Source organism: Haemaphysalis longicornis, unplaced genomic scaffold, assembly GCF_048455015.1.
Source record: "Haemaphysalis longicornis isolate Haplotype H1 unplaced genomic scaffold, Haemaphysalis longicornis Haplotype H1 scaffold_4, whole genome shotgun sequence".
NCBI lineage: Eukaryota > Metazoa > Arthropoda > Arachnida > Ixodida > Ixodidae > Haemaphysalis > Haemaphysalis longicornis.
In genome coordinates, this window is record NW_027526361.1 from 178,658,896 (window position 1) to 178,670,983 (window position 12,088).

Below are 12,088 nucleotides of genomic sequence, written 5' to 3' on the forward strand. Positions count from 1 at the left end.
CTTCGAAATCTAGACGATCAGTCCATAGAGGTCCTAACAAAATATTATAACAGTCACTGGGAGTCTGGGGAGCTCCCACCCGAATGAGAGCATGCTAAAGTCTCTTTCATTCCCAAGCAGGATAAACCGCTCGCTCTTGAACAGCTTAGGCCCATTTCCCTCACATCGTGTGCGGGTAAGGTCCTCGAGATGATCGTACATGCCCGTTTGACCCAATATCTGGAGAGTAAGCAACAGTACCCGCACACTATGTTCGAATTTCGAGCCGGCCTTTCCACCCAAGACGTCTTATTGCAGCTCAAGCATGATCTTCTCCTTGCTCCCCCTACTGCCGACTCATCAGCCGTTTTAGCGCTATACCTCCAAAAGGCCTTTGATCGGGTCCCCCACCACGCCATTCTGCGCCATTTGGCTGCTCTGTCTCCTGGAGCCCGCACCTACAACTACGTGCGGGCTTTTCTCGCTAATCGCACGGCCGTCATTCAGATTAATGATCTACGCTCCGATGTAATTCCGCTCCTCTCCATAGGCACCCCACAAGGAGCAGTTCTCTCCCCACTGCTCTTCAACGTCGCTATAAGAGACCTCCCTCCTCTTCTTGCTAAATGTGCTCTCGCTTCGCCGCGGTTTGCATGCCGACGACGTCACGCTGTGGGTTCCAGGCGGCAGTGACGCACACATTGAAACGACCCTCCAGCAGGGGGCAGATTGTGTTGCTGCCTATGCTCGTGATGTCGGTTTGACTTGTTCGCCCGAGAGGGCAGAGCTGCTGCTTCTCTTGCCCAACAGTCCGAAACGCGCCCGCGCAGCTCCGAACATTACCATCCGGCTGGATGATCACCCCGTTGCCCGAGTGCCCTGCCTTAAAATTCTAGGCCTCAACATCCAACAGAACCGCGCCAATACCACATCCCTCGCCAACCTAACATCCCAAGTCAATCAGACCTCCGCCGCCGCATCACCACCCGCCACGAAGGGCTCAAAGAGACAGAGCGATTGCGGCTGATACAGGCTTTTGTAATAAGTCGCATCACTTACTCTCTTCCTTATCTAGCACCGTCCTCTACGGAACTCAAAAAGGTGGATTGCCTCATTCGAAAAGTGTACAAGACCGCGGTCACGATTCCGCAGAGCGCTGCCACCGCTCGTGCAGAATCGCTTGGTGTCTACAACACCGCATCTGAGCTCCTCGAAGCTCATCTTGTGAGCCAGTACGCCCGCCTTGCAACAACCTCAACAGGTCAATCTCTCCTCGGGCGACTTGCAATCAACTACCCTTTCGCTACCGAATCCTCTCTTGCCATACCTAGCACTATCCATTCATCGTCCCTCTCTTGCCTCTCCTCTCTTGCCATTCCTACCACTATCATTCATCGTTCGGCCCATTATTCGTAACATGCACCCGACGCACAATCGAGCCCGCGGGGAGCAGCGTGCGCGGGCCCTTACGAAGCGATACCCAGTGCATCCGGCAACTGTTTATATTGACGCGGCTAGCTACAGGCACCATGACTCCTACGCGGTCGCAATCATCAACGCTTCCAACAGTACCCCTCTTACCACCCTCACCCTTCGCACTTCTTCCCCCGCGACTGTGGAAGAGGCGGCTTGCATTAACACTGCGGCCTTCCCCTGGGATCATTATCTCCGATTCGAAGACGGCCATTCGAAATTTCGCCCGGGGCCGCATTTCTGCCCTGGCACTCAAAATCCTTCTTCAAAATCCCCCTGACTCCCCCACCGAGCTGGTATGGACCCCAGCCCACACGGGCGTGGGAGGGCACGAGGCAGCACACAGAGCCGCTCGAGAGCTCACCTTCCGAGCGGGTCCTACCCTTGAACCCTTCCATGGAGCCCTGTCAGCTCGAGATCGGCTCCTTTCCTTTCATGAGATTACGTCTCATTACCACCTCTCCCACCGTCTACTGCCCCCTGCACACCCGGCACTCTCTCACACCGAAGAACGCCTATGGCGCTTAGTGCAAACGTACACCCTTCCTTGCCTGTCCCGCCTGCACCGCTTGTACCCCGGTCTGTACCCTTCACCCCACTGCCCCGCTTGTGGGGTGGTCCAAACCATGGATCACCTCCTCTGGCAATGCCCCCACAACCCATTCCCCCCATATCGAGACGGTGAGCACTGGTTGAGGGCGTTGGGCAGCTGGGATTTGGCGGTGAAAGATGCCATCGTCGCCCGGGCTGCCAAAGTCACCGGGGACCTTCCTCCCTCGGTCACCACCCCTCCCCAGAATTAGCCCTTGCGGCAATAAAAGTTTTGTCTCTCTCTCTCTCTCTCTCTTTCTCTCTCTCTCTCTCTCTCTCTCTCTCTCTCTCTCTCTCTCTCTCTCTCTCTCTCCTCCCGCCTTCAAAACACCCACCGTTATGACTTCGTCACCAGCAGCTTTCCTCTTTTCATGCCCTTGAGAGCCTTTCCCACTTCCCCTTTAGTTACTAGTGGGACATCACAAGTTGTGCTTTCATTCTAAGTAGTTTCCCTGGTCTAATGTCGCTGTCATGCAGCCTAGTGTGGAATCGTTCTTCTACCTTTATTATCTCGTCCAAGTTGTGTGTAATGTTACTCTGCTCATCTCCGAGTGCGTAAATTCTGTATTTACCGATGGCTACGGTTCTTTAGTTGCTTCAATCTTTCCCCTATTTGCAGCGTTTCCTCGATCACTGCCAAGTTGTACGCGCGGATGTCGTTTGTTTTACTTCTGTTTATCAGTCTGGAAAGCTGGGCTAATTGAATCAGTTCCGACGAACTTTACACTTTATTGTTGTTCGCTTTGCAATTACTTCCTTCGTTTTCTTAGTTATTGTTCCAGTTTGTTCCCAGCATGTTCTTTCGCCCACAGCTGCCGCCGATTCACTGCGTGCCAATGTTAAGTTGTCATTCAGCCTGAATACACTTACCTCGTTCTGCTCGTTCCGAAGCGTGAAGTGATTTTGTTTGGTTCTTTTAAGCTCCTCCGATCTGTCTCCGACTAAAACTAGACAAGGCTTCTTGGTTTTCACGAGTTCCCTTCTTTCTCTTTAGACAATCCTCCCGGGATCGCTTCGTGGAATCTTAGCACCTCTAAATCATGCGCGATAGCTCGGTTGTCACTTAAAATGAAGTCAATCTCGTTTTTCGTTGTACCATCGGGTCGTTTCCATGCTCATTTACTATTCTTTCGTTTGTAGAAGAATGTGGAGTTATTTTGCAGCGCGTCGCCGCCAGCGAGCATTCCTCACGCGGCCTCGGCGTGCCATCGTCCCCCCTCCCCCCGCTTTTTCGCCATACTTTCTACCTCCCCTTTCTTGCCCGCTCTATGTCGTCTAAAGTGTCCTATTCGTTCGCTCAGTCACAACGACGTGGACTGCGACGGATGAAGCGAAAACACAGGAGAGGGCGCTTAACAACTGCGCTATAAAAGTTACTTTATTTTTGCAACCAAGCTGAAAATGGTTTGGTTAGTCTTTTTAAGGTGAAGCTGTTTATGTTTCACGGATGTCTTACGTCGCGTCATATACGCACTGCAGGAAATTCGACTTTCTGTGACGTTGACGATGATCGTGAGGGAAGCGGAAGAAAAAAACTTTTCCTGTGGTCGAAATCAAACCTGGGTTCCCAACGTTATGAATCCGACGTCTATCTGATTGCGATATTAGTTTCATTACGACGACGATAGCTTAACGCGATGCTTTCTTCTTGCGATATCGCATGGCAAAAGGTCAAAGTCAAAACCGCTGCAATCGAAAGTCCAAACTGCGTGCCAGACAAAGTCAAAGCTCTAGGAGTTATAGTGCGACATTTCTGCGAGTCAAATTTCAAGCTCAGACGAAAATCAAAGAATCCCTCGCAAGGAACGTTCGCTTTCAACCAACGTCGTCGTTAGACGGAGGAGTGTTTGGTTTTTTCTGCTCCTCGAGCAGGAACGCCACGAGAGAAAACACCTGCGGCAAAGCCAACCTCATCGCAACTACTTAGCATAAAATACCTGTAAAATTGCTTCTGTAAAACCCTTCCACAAAAAATGACAAAAATTATTCTCTGACGCTCGTCTTTCATTACAGAGACTAATATGAGCTTGCCTTAATTTAATTAGTGCACAGTGAAGTAGCGAATTCACGCAATTCCCTGGTCGTCGACTGTGAATACGTGGCCGTCTACGGAGGGAATATGGTTCCAAAAAAACGGCTCTGAGTATCGCTTTATTGTAACTATCAAACTTTTTAAACTGTCCGCGTCATAACGAATTACCAGCAAGTGTATGTTTGTTAGCCGGTAAAAGTGTGAGCACGACTTAATTCTGGACTCGGTTTGCGGCCCACGTCTAATCGAAATGAGCAAGGCACAATGGAACGCAAGGGCCTAATTAGCAACCATTTTATTTGAAACTAGTGTATTTTAGGTACACATACAAGTAACGCAAAATGAGTGTGCCTCAGGTACTGTTTACTTTTTTGTTGCGACGAAATTGCACAAGAGCGCCAAAAAGCTACCACCACCGACATGTTGAAGAACACGTGCACGACTCCTAATATTCAAGGTAACTGCGAAGCTTGCAGGCAGCACCGAGATGAGGAAAAAGGATAATCTTTACGACTTCGCAGCTACAAAGACGTTCGAAAGCGGAACCACGGACGGGCATTCAGATTCAGCGTGTTTTACTCCACAAACCTCGTATGGAAGTAAACGGAACAAACAAATAAAGCATCTAACATCGGTTTGTTCCCCGCTGAGAATCCAGCAGGTGGTGAATCAAAAATTTCTTACGTTTAATACTTCTAAAGCGAGTTACAACGAGCGAATGCAAATACTGTGCAGGCAGTGTTTCGGGAAAGTTGGCCTTTGATTTGGATTTTGCCGCGTCGGCCGCTTTTTTGATGGAGGAGAAAAGCAAAAACACCCGTGTGTTCGAAATTTCGTCTCCCGTTAAAGGTCCCCAGGTAGTCAAAATTAATCCGGAGCGCTCCACTACGGCGCACCTCATCCGCTGTGAAGCGTCGGCGCGTTAACCGCGTCCCCGACATATCAGTCAATTAAATCAGTTCCTGCAAACTCAGTCTGCGCAGGGTTTTCATATATCAGTCCTTAAATCCTCGCTTAGTCACGCGGTTCGCTTGTGCTGAAGCGCGCGCATCGACGTTCCAGCCGCCGCTGGGCGATAAGGCGCTGGTAATAATATTTATTTACTTTCAATGTGACCATAACATCGACATACGAGTGCAGTGGATACCTGGCCACACAGGTAACCCCGGGAATGAGGAGGCCCATAGGCTCGCGAGGGAGACAATTCTCGACCACACCTCGGAGTCTTCAGCGTCTTCTCTTTCACATAACCCTTCCCCTGCGGAACGCAGGAAGACACTTCGACAAGAAAGCAAGAAAGAACTCAGAGCAACGATTGCCGAGCTACAGCACCCGATACCCCGCAACATCCCACGAGCTGCACAAGTTCTTCTAGCAAAGGCCCGCACGGGTCACGCCCTTACGGAAGACATCGTAGCTTGCTGGGAACACTACCACCAACACAAGAACGCACAAGTTCCACCAGACCGGCTCCTGTGCTCCCTGTTCCACCAAGATAGACCGACAATCAGCCACTTGCTGTGGTCGTGTAGGGTCCTGGAAGGAATCCGAGCACGACACAAGCCCCCTGGCGTCACATCTCTGCAGGATTGGCTCTATCCAAGGAATAACGCCAACGACGTGCTACTTGGACTGTGGGCCTTCGTGAAGGAAGCTTACCTCGTCAACAGAACTTAAGCTTTATCGACCCTGAACCCCTTCCCCTTTTTCCCCCAACAGGCCAGAGTGCCATCCCTTCTATAATAAATCTATTCATTCATTCATTTACTTTCAATCATTTCAGGGGAAGCAAGCTATCCATAATTTCATGGCGAACCAAGCAGCAGTTTCCCCCTGTCTAGTAACACGGTACCGCACTAGCGAAGCTCCGAGCAAGCGAAGCGATCTGGATGCCGCAGCTTGCGCTCCTGCGGCAGAAGGTCGTTGCGACGTTCTGAACGACCTTTAAAGATGTTCGTATTGAAGAGTTTGGTCTAAAAGCAGTAATAAGAAGTGAAAAAGAAACGTGCTAGAGCATCCCCTTTTGGAGCCCCTAGGCAATGTCTGTTTTATGCTGCTGTGTCCCCGATCAGCTGTCTCAGGAAGCGCTCTCAGTAGTGCTTTCAAGTTAGTTGGCGGCCACACAAGACGGACCAACAGGCCAGGCCGCAGGTAACAGAGTATATCACAAAGGTTGGGGACAACTTTTACTGCGGCTCTCCGATTGGCAGCCTCTGGCTCACCGCGGACGCAGCGAGAAGCAGTCCGGCATTCGATTTTCCTATGTAATCCGACGGATTCGGGGTATCACCCACTGACTATCCGTGGTGAGTCCGGGATTGTAAATCCAAGAACCCCACTGACTCCCATGCTTAGTTCGCATACGGTAGTTTCTTCAATTCTTTACTCACTACCGTTGCATGGTGTAGCGATTTACCACGGTCGACTGCTACATTCCGAAGCAAGATACCAGGGAAACGTAACAGTTTTGTTCTTGGAATTGCTTACTGGCCCTTGCACGACGCTGTGATCGCTGGCCACTTTGCAGCGTGGCATTTAAGGAAGCCTAGTACAAGATGTTCCCCGCCATTGGTTCGCGGTTTTACACTGGCTTCAGGAATTACACGTTTGCACGTCAATACGTGACCGCGCATCAAGATTTTTTTGTAAACGTATTCTGTTATTTGTGAAATAAAGGCCACCTATCAGAGATATTCTCGAGGTTTGATCTTTAAAAACTGATAAATAAAGAGAAAGAACCCCGCCTCTTCAGCTTGGCAGAGCTACCGGGAATCTTGGCAAAGTGCATCGCGGAAATACCCGGTACAAAAAGTATGTCCGTCTGATTCTGGATCTGAAGGAGATATTTTACATTTGCTCGTTCCCTACGCATGTCTGAAGTAAACCGAAAGATCCTTGAGGTAAGACTTCTTTTAACGTATGTACACCGCTACAAATACCGTTAACAGAGACAAAACTGCGAACACTGCTGGCTGTGCAAACAGCGAGTACATTAGCGTGTTCCTTTAACACAAAAACTTCATTGGTTTGTAGATATTCTATTGCAATATTGGACGGTTTATAGGTATACCCACTACGGTTTATTATAAGGCATGATGTCTTTATTTTCGGTTATACAGTTATCACTTGCGGGCGCATTACACAGGCTCCTGCAGACAGTCTTCCAACAGCACGAATGTTGTAGTCGAAGTATTGAAAAACACATGTCCCCACATTATAAACCCCGGGAAAAAGAATGCTACAAGAAAACATGAAGACGTGTTTAAGGGGTGTTTTCGTCTTCAAACAACCCTTTTAAACGGACCTAGAGACGACAGCGTAAAAAGAGGAAACAAGGAAACAATAAATAAAAATAACAGCGAGAGACTGGTGCGCTCCCGGGTTAGAAACTAGAGAAAATTACATTTTCTTACCGCTGTATATTCCTGTATGTCTAATGGTGAGCCTTTCGGGATTATGACGTCTTGCGTTGCGACGGCACTGTCTTTTTTTTATTAAAGGGATATTTGTCTGGCATGGAATATAAGTATCCGATTGGTTCGAGAGGTTTCGGCTGCTGTCTCTTTTCTCGCCGCGCGTACTGTTTGCGTTCCCTTGCATCGTCCAAGGAGCACTTCCCTAAGCGACCACATTTTATAGCTGCCGCTGAGGTAGATACCTTGGTCCATAGCACCAGAAACAGCATCGGCAGCTGAAACGTGTCTAGTCGCGTTTTCTGTCTTCTCATTACCACCGCCATGAACAGTTTCCCGTTGCGTTTTTTAAGACGACAGCTGTTCTTGGACTACCTAACCAGGAAAATGTCTGTCTGTCTGTCTGTCTGTCTGTCTGTCTGTCTGTCTGTCTGTCTGTCTGTCTGTCTGTCTGTCTGTCTGTCTGCCTGTCTGTCTGTCTGTCTATATGTCTGTCTGTCTGTCTGTCTGTCTGTCTATCTGTCTGTCTGTCTGTCTGCACTTCATTTCAAGCGCCTGGTCAGAACATAAAAACTCTTGAACGAGACAATCATATAAATAAAATAACTTACCAAGTAAATTTTGTAGCACCGTTTATACTGTGAACACTGTCCAGCAAAAAGCAAACAGAATGGACAATTCAGGCAAAACGTTATTATACAACTCAAAGCAGTTTTCTTTTACATACAAACGGCCTTTGTGTAATATTTGCGATAGGAACAGAAAACACATTAAAAACGACATTTAAACAAGAAATACAAAAATAGGGCTGGTGATGCAGCGTTGGGTTGATTGCGCGCAAGAGTAACAAAAGGGCCAAGATTACGCAGCAGCCGTGCAAATTCGGGAATATTGAATGGAATTGCAAACCCTCATTCTGTCTATCGCGGTCCACGCACGCATGAAAAGAAGGTGTCATGTACTTCGCCGTGGGTAGGCCGGAACGGGATCTGAATTTGCTCTTCTCGAGCACAAGAGGTTAGCCCTACTGATTAACTGGCGACTCTACTCTGCGCAAACCGGCTCAGTTATACATTGAATTGGGAAGACCACTATATTAACCAGCGTCTCCGTGTTCTCTCACCTTATACACGAGTACTTGCTGACCTACGGCGCACATATTCGTCAAGAAGTAATTATCATTGACTTACAATAATTTTTGATAAATTTTTCTGGCCACACGCAGGGTTGAGCCTCTACCAGTTTCACCCGGAAAATGGCTTTGTTGATAAAGGGTTTACTCAAAGTATGATACTCAGAGCGCCATGAGCTGTGCCCAACTGAAAAGTCAATCTTAGATGTGACACGGACAACAGCGTACGACGACGACACACGACCGCGTCGCCGTAGTGCGTGCGAAAATAAATTTGGTGACGTGACGTCTACTTGTTTTTCCTCGCTGCCCGTGTTTCGGCGCTTTTTTTAATGTCCTGCTCCTGCAGCAATTCCCAATATAATGGAAAAAGACGGTTATTCACACCCGTGAAGTAGCTGGTTCAGTTACATGCTGCGATTTCTATAAATTTTGTTCTAGTGTGCCGCACGCTTGCACACTCATCCACTTACCATTTCGTGAGTTTATGATGGTGTATAGCTGGCCGTAGTGATGACAAATCACGATAATAGGAAATACGCAGGACGAAGTGCCGAGGACGTGGGTTAGGGGTTGTTGACGATGTTTTTTGTTTGTATAACATAGTGAATCGTAGAAAAAGCAGGAAAGAGTATTATTACGGTTACTGAAGACTGCGCGAGCAATAACTTTCTATCATTGTTATATCAAAATTACCAAAAAAATCCACAAAATGTATATTAAACGGGCGGTAGTAGTTGCTGTTATTACGAGTCTGCTTCTTTTGAACCACTATCGGCCGCCACAGAAGCACGTTTAGCCAAGACGAAGAGAGAGAATGACAGAGAGAAAGAAAGAAGGAAAGCGAGAGAGACAGAGAGAGAGAGAGTTACTAAGTGGGCGAGTGAATAAACTTTAATAAAACAGCAAGCCCAATGGGGCCTCTCTTCTGGTGAGAGGTGTGTTCAGTCCAGAATACCTTGGTCCTTGCTGGCGGCATGCGCCGTCTCTACCAGCACACAATGGTAGGCTAGAATCCAGGTGGTCGGCAGTTCGACTTACTGATGTGGTGTCATGGATGGGTATGAGTTGAAAGGGGGACCAGGGTGGTTGTGGCTATAACATTACCATATGCAACAGTTTGTGTGAGCGTGGCAAGCGGTGATATTTATCTGTGTACTGTATGGAAAAAATCACGCCGAGAAGGGTGTCGTGAGGACAGGTGTTGGTTGGCTGGTTTCGAGGAGTGATTGCATTGGGTAGATTGAGGTGCACATAGAAAGGCTGTAATGGTTGTAATAGGAATTTTCTTGTGCTCCTCTTGCGCAGACGAGCCTCGCGTACACGTGGTCGGCGTCCTGGGCGAGAGGGCGGCGCTGCCGTGCGACATGACGCCCAACACGACGGACGACGAGGTGTCCTTGGTGCTGTGGTACAAGGATGACTCGACAACGCCCATCTACTCGTGCGATGCCCGACGCAGCCGTCTATCAGAGGCGCATCACGCTCCTGCAGACCGACTGGGGCACAGGGCTTTCCTGCGGCTGGGGCCCACCAGTGAGGACGAGGGCGGGGGGCAACAGGGGGCACTGGAGCTGTACCCCGTGCACGAGGACGATGAGGGCCTGTACCGCTGCAGGATCGACTTCCGCAAGGCACGCACGCGGAACTACGAAGTCATGCTCAAAGTCATTCGTGAGTGTGCTGTTTACGGCGGTCGCTGTTTTTTTGGCGCGTGCGAAAAGTGGCGCCAACGTTCTCATTTCATTGGAAGTAACTATTGCAACTACATATCCTTCGTGCAACCACTCAAGAACATGCCCTGTGATTCGTAGTCTTGTGATTGAAATGTTTATCTTATGCAGAATTTTAGTTGCCCGAAGCTAAACATACTATGTAAGGTTCTGCTGCAGTATCGCGTCCAGCACAATTACTAATACAGGATGTTCTCAACAGCGTATTTAAAATATGCCTGTGAAATAATGGAGGTATAGAAATACGGACGAATTATGCGTGTAACCTTACGTCGGTGACCTAACACACATTGTCCTTCAGTACTTCTAAAGCAGTGATTCACTGGGTAAAAATTCCTTCTATGTTTGCCTACGTGCATTCGACAAGGATTGTGTTAATCATCACCATCGGTATCATTCTCATCGGCAGGAGCAGCAGCATCCTATCTACACCCACTGCAGGGCAAAGGCCTCTCCATTAATCTCCAATTATCTCGGTCCTGTGATAGGTGCGACCAACTTATCCCCGCAAACTTCTTGATCTCATAAGCCCATCTAATTTTCCGCCGCCCCCTGCCCCGCTTGCCTTCTCTAGGAATGTGTTCAACATGATCCTTACTAAAGTTGCTAGCTTTACGTATAGCATTCGCAATACAGTTATGTGCATTGCATCAGAAACGTCGGGAATAGGCAGAGTTCCGCTTGCCTCGCTATGCAACGGCGCGCTGCAGCATGTACGCACTGGAACGATGGAGCAAGTTTCCGGACCGTTCCCTTTAGTTAGCTGAGCTATTGTAATAAACGACCATACTCAGACCTGTATTCCGAGAAGTGAATGCTGCCTCTTCTTTTTGGGGTAATTAGGTAGTTCTTTGTCCACTCGGCGGTGCGTATTCTTGAGCATATTAAACTCTTCCCTAAGTACACTAAGTAAACTCTTCACTAAGTACAAACGAGGCTACTTGTTCAGTACAGTATAACCAATAAAGGCAAAAGTGGCCTTACATGTTATGACAATAATTCTTAATATTAACGTTTGTATCTGCGTCGTCTCATGCGAACGTGAAGACTTAAAATCTTTCGCACAATTTTTTCTTTCAAGAAAAAATGCATCGACAGTTGCCCTTTTTAATTACAGAAAATGCACTGTGATTTCTTTTAAATCTATGCTGGGTATTTTGCATTTTGTATACAAAATACAAAATACACTTTGCATTTGTTGTTATTTGCCACAAGAAATGACACTTGGGCCCTCGAAATCATCTTGAGATTTTTTTAGCCTTACCGCATATAGTTTTTTCTTTTCTATTTTTCCCAGTGCCACCAAACGAGCCCATTATAACAGACCAGAATGGTGAAATCCTACCGAGCAAAAGTATTATCGGACCGTACAACGAGGGAGATCGCTTGTTGCTGGTTTGCCAAGTTGAAGGAGGTAAGTTTTCTGACCTGCTGCATGATTACCCCGTACGTTACCATTGCATTGAATGATTGCAGGAGGGTTTTTAGGGAACTCATGACATTTTTATAATATCATGGCAAGGTCAACACTTTCGCAATCAAAAACTGAGTTGCACAGTTCAGCGGCGAATATTTTTCGTGGAACATGGCTCAACAGCTGACGACTTCATTTACTTCTAATGTCGGCTGTTTCGGTTTGAGTACTTGGCAGGAAAATTACAGCGCAATGCAACCTAGCAGTACAGGATGCGCTATAAATTGGCCGCACCACCGGCTCCTTCCGCGAAGCTCGTGG

The 12,088-nt window shown here is 48.0% G+C and overlaps 1 protein-coding gene across 2 annotated transcripts in view; it reads left to right on the forward strand.

Annotated features, from left to right (window-relative positions):
* LOC144179525 (neural cell adhesion molecule 2-like) overlaps positions 1 to 12,088 on the forward strand; it is a 313,906-nt gene that overhangs the window by 223,827 nt on the left and 77,991 nt on the right. For both annotated transcript variants that reach the window (XM_077707918.1, XM_077707916.1), the window contains exons 2-3: positions 9,929 to 10,294; positions 11,651 to 11,767. In XM_077707918.1, the coding sequence (XP_077564044.1) occupies positions 9,929 to 10,294; positions 11,651 to 11,767 (483 nt within the window). The remainder of the gene's footprint in view (positions 1 to 9,928; positions 10,295 to 11,650; positions 11,768 to 12,088) is intronic.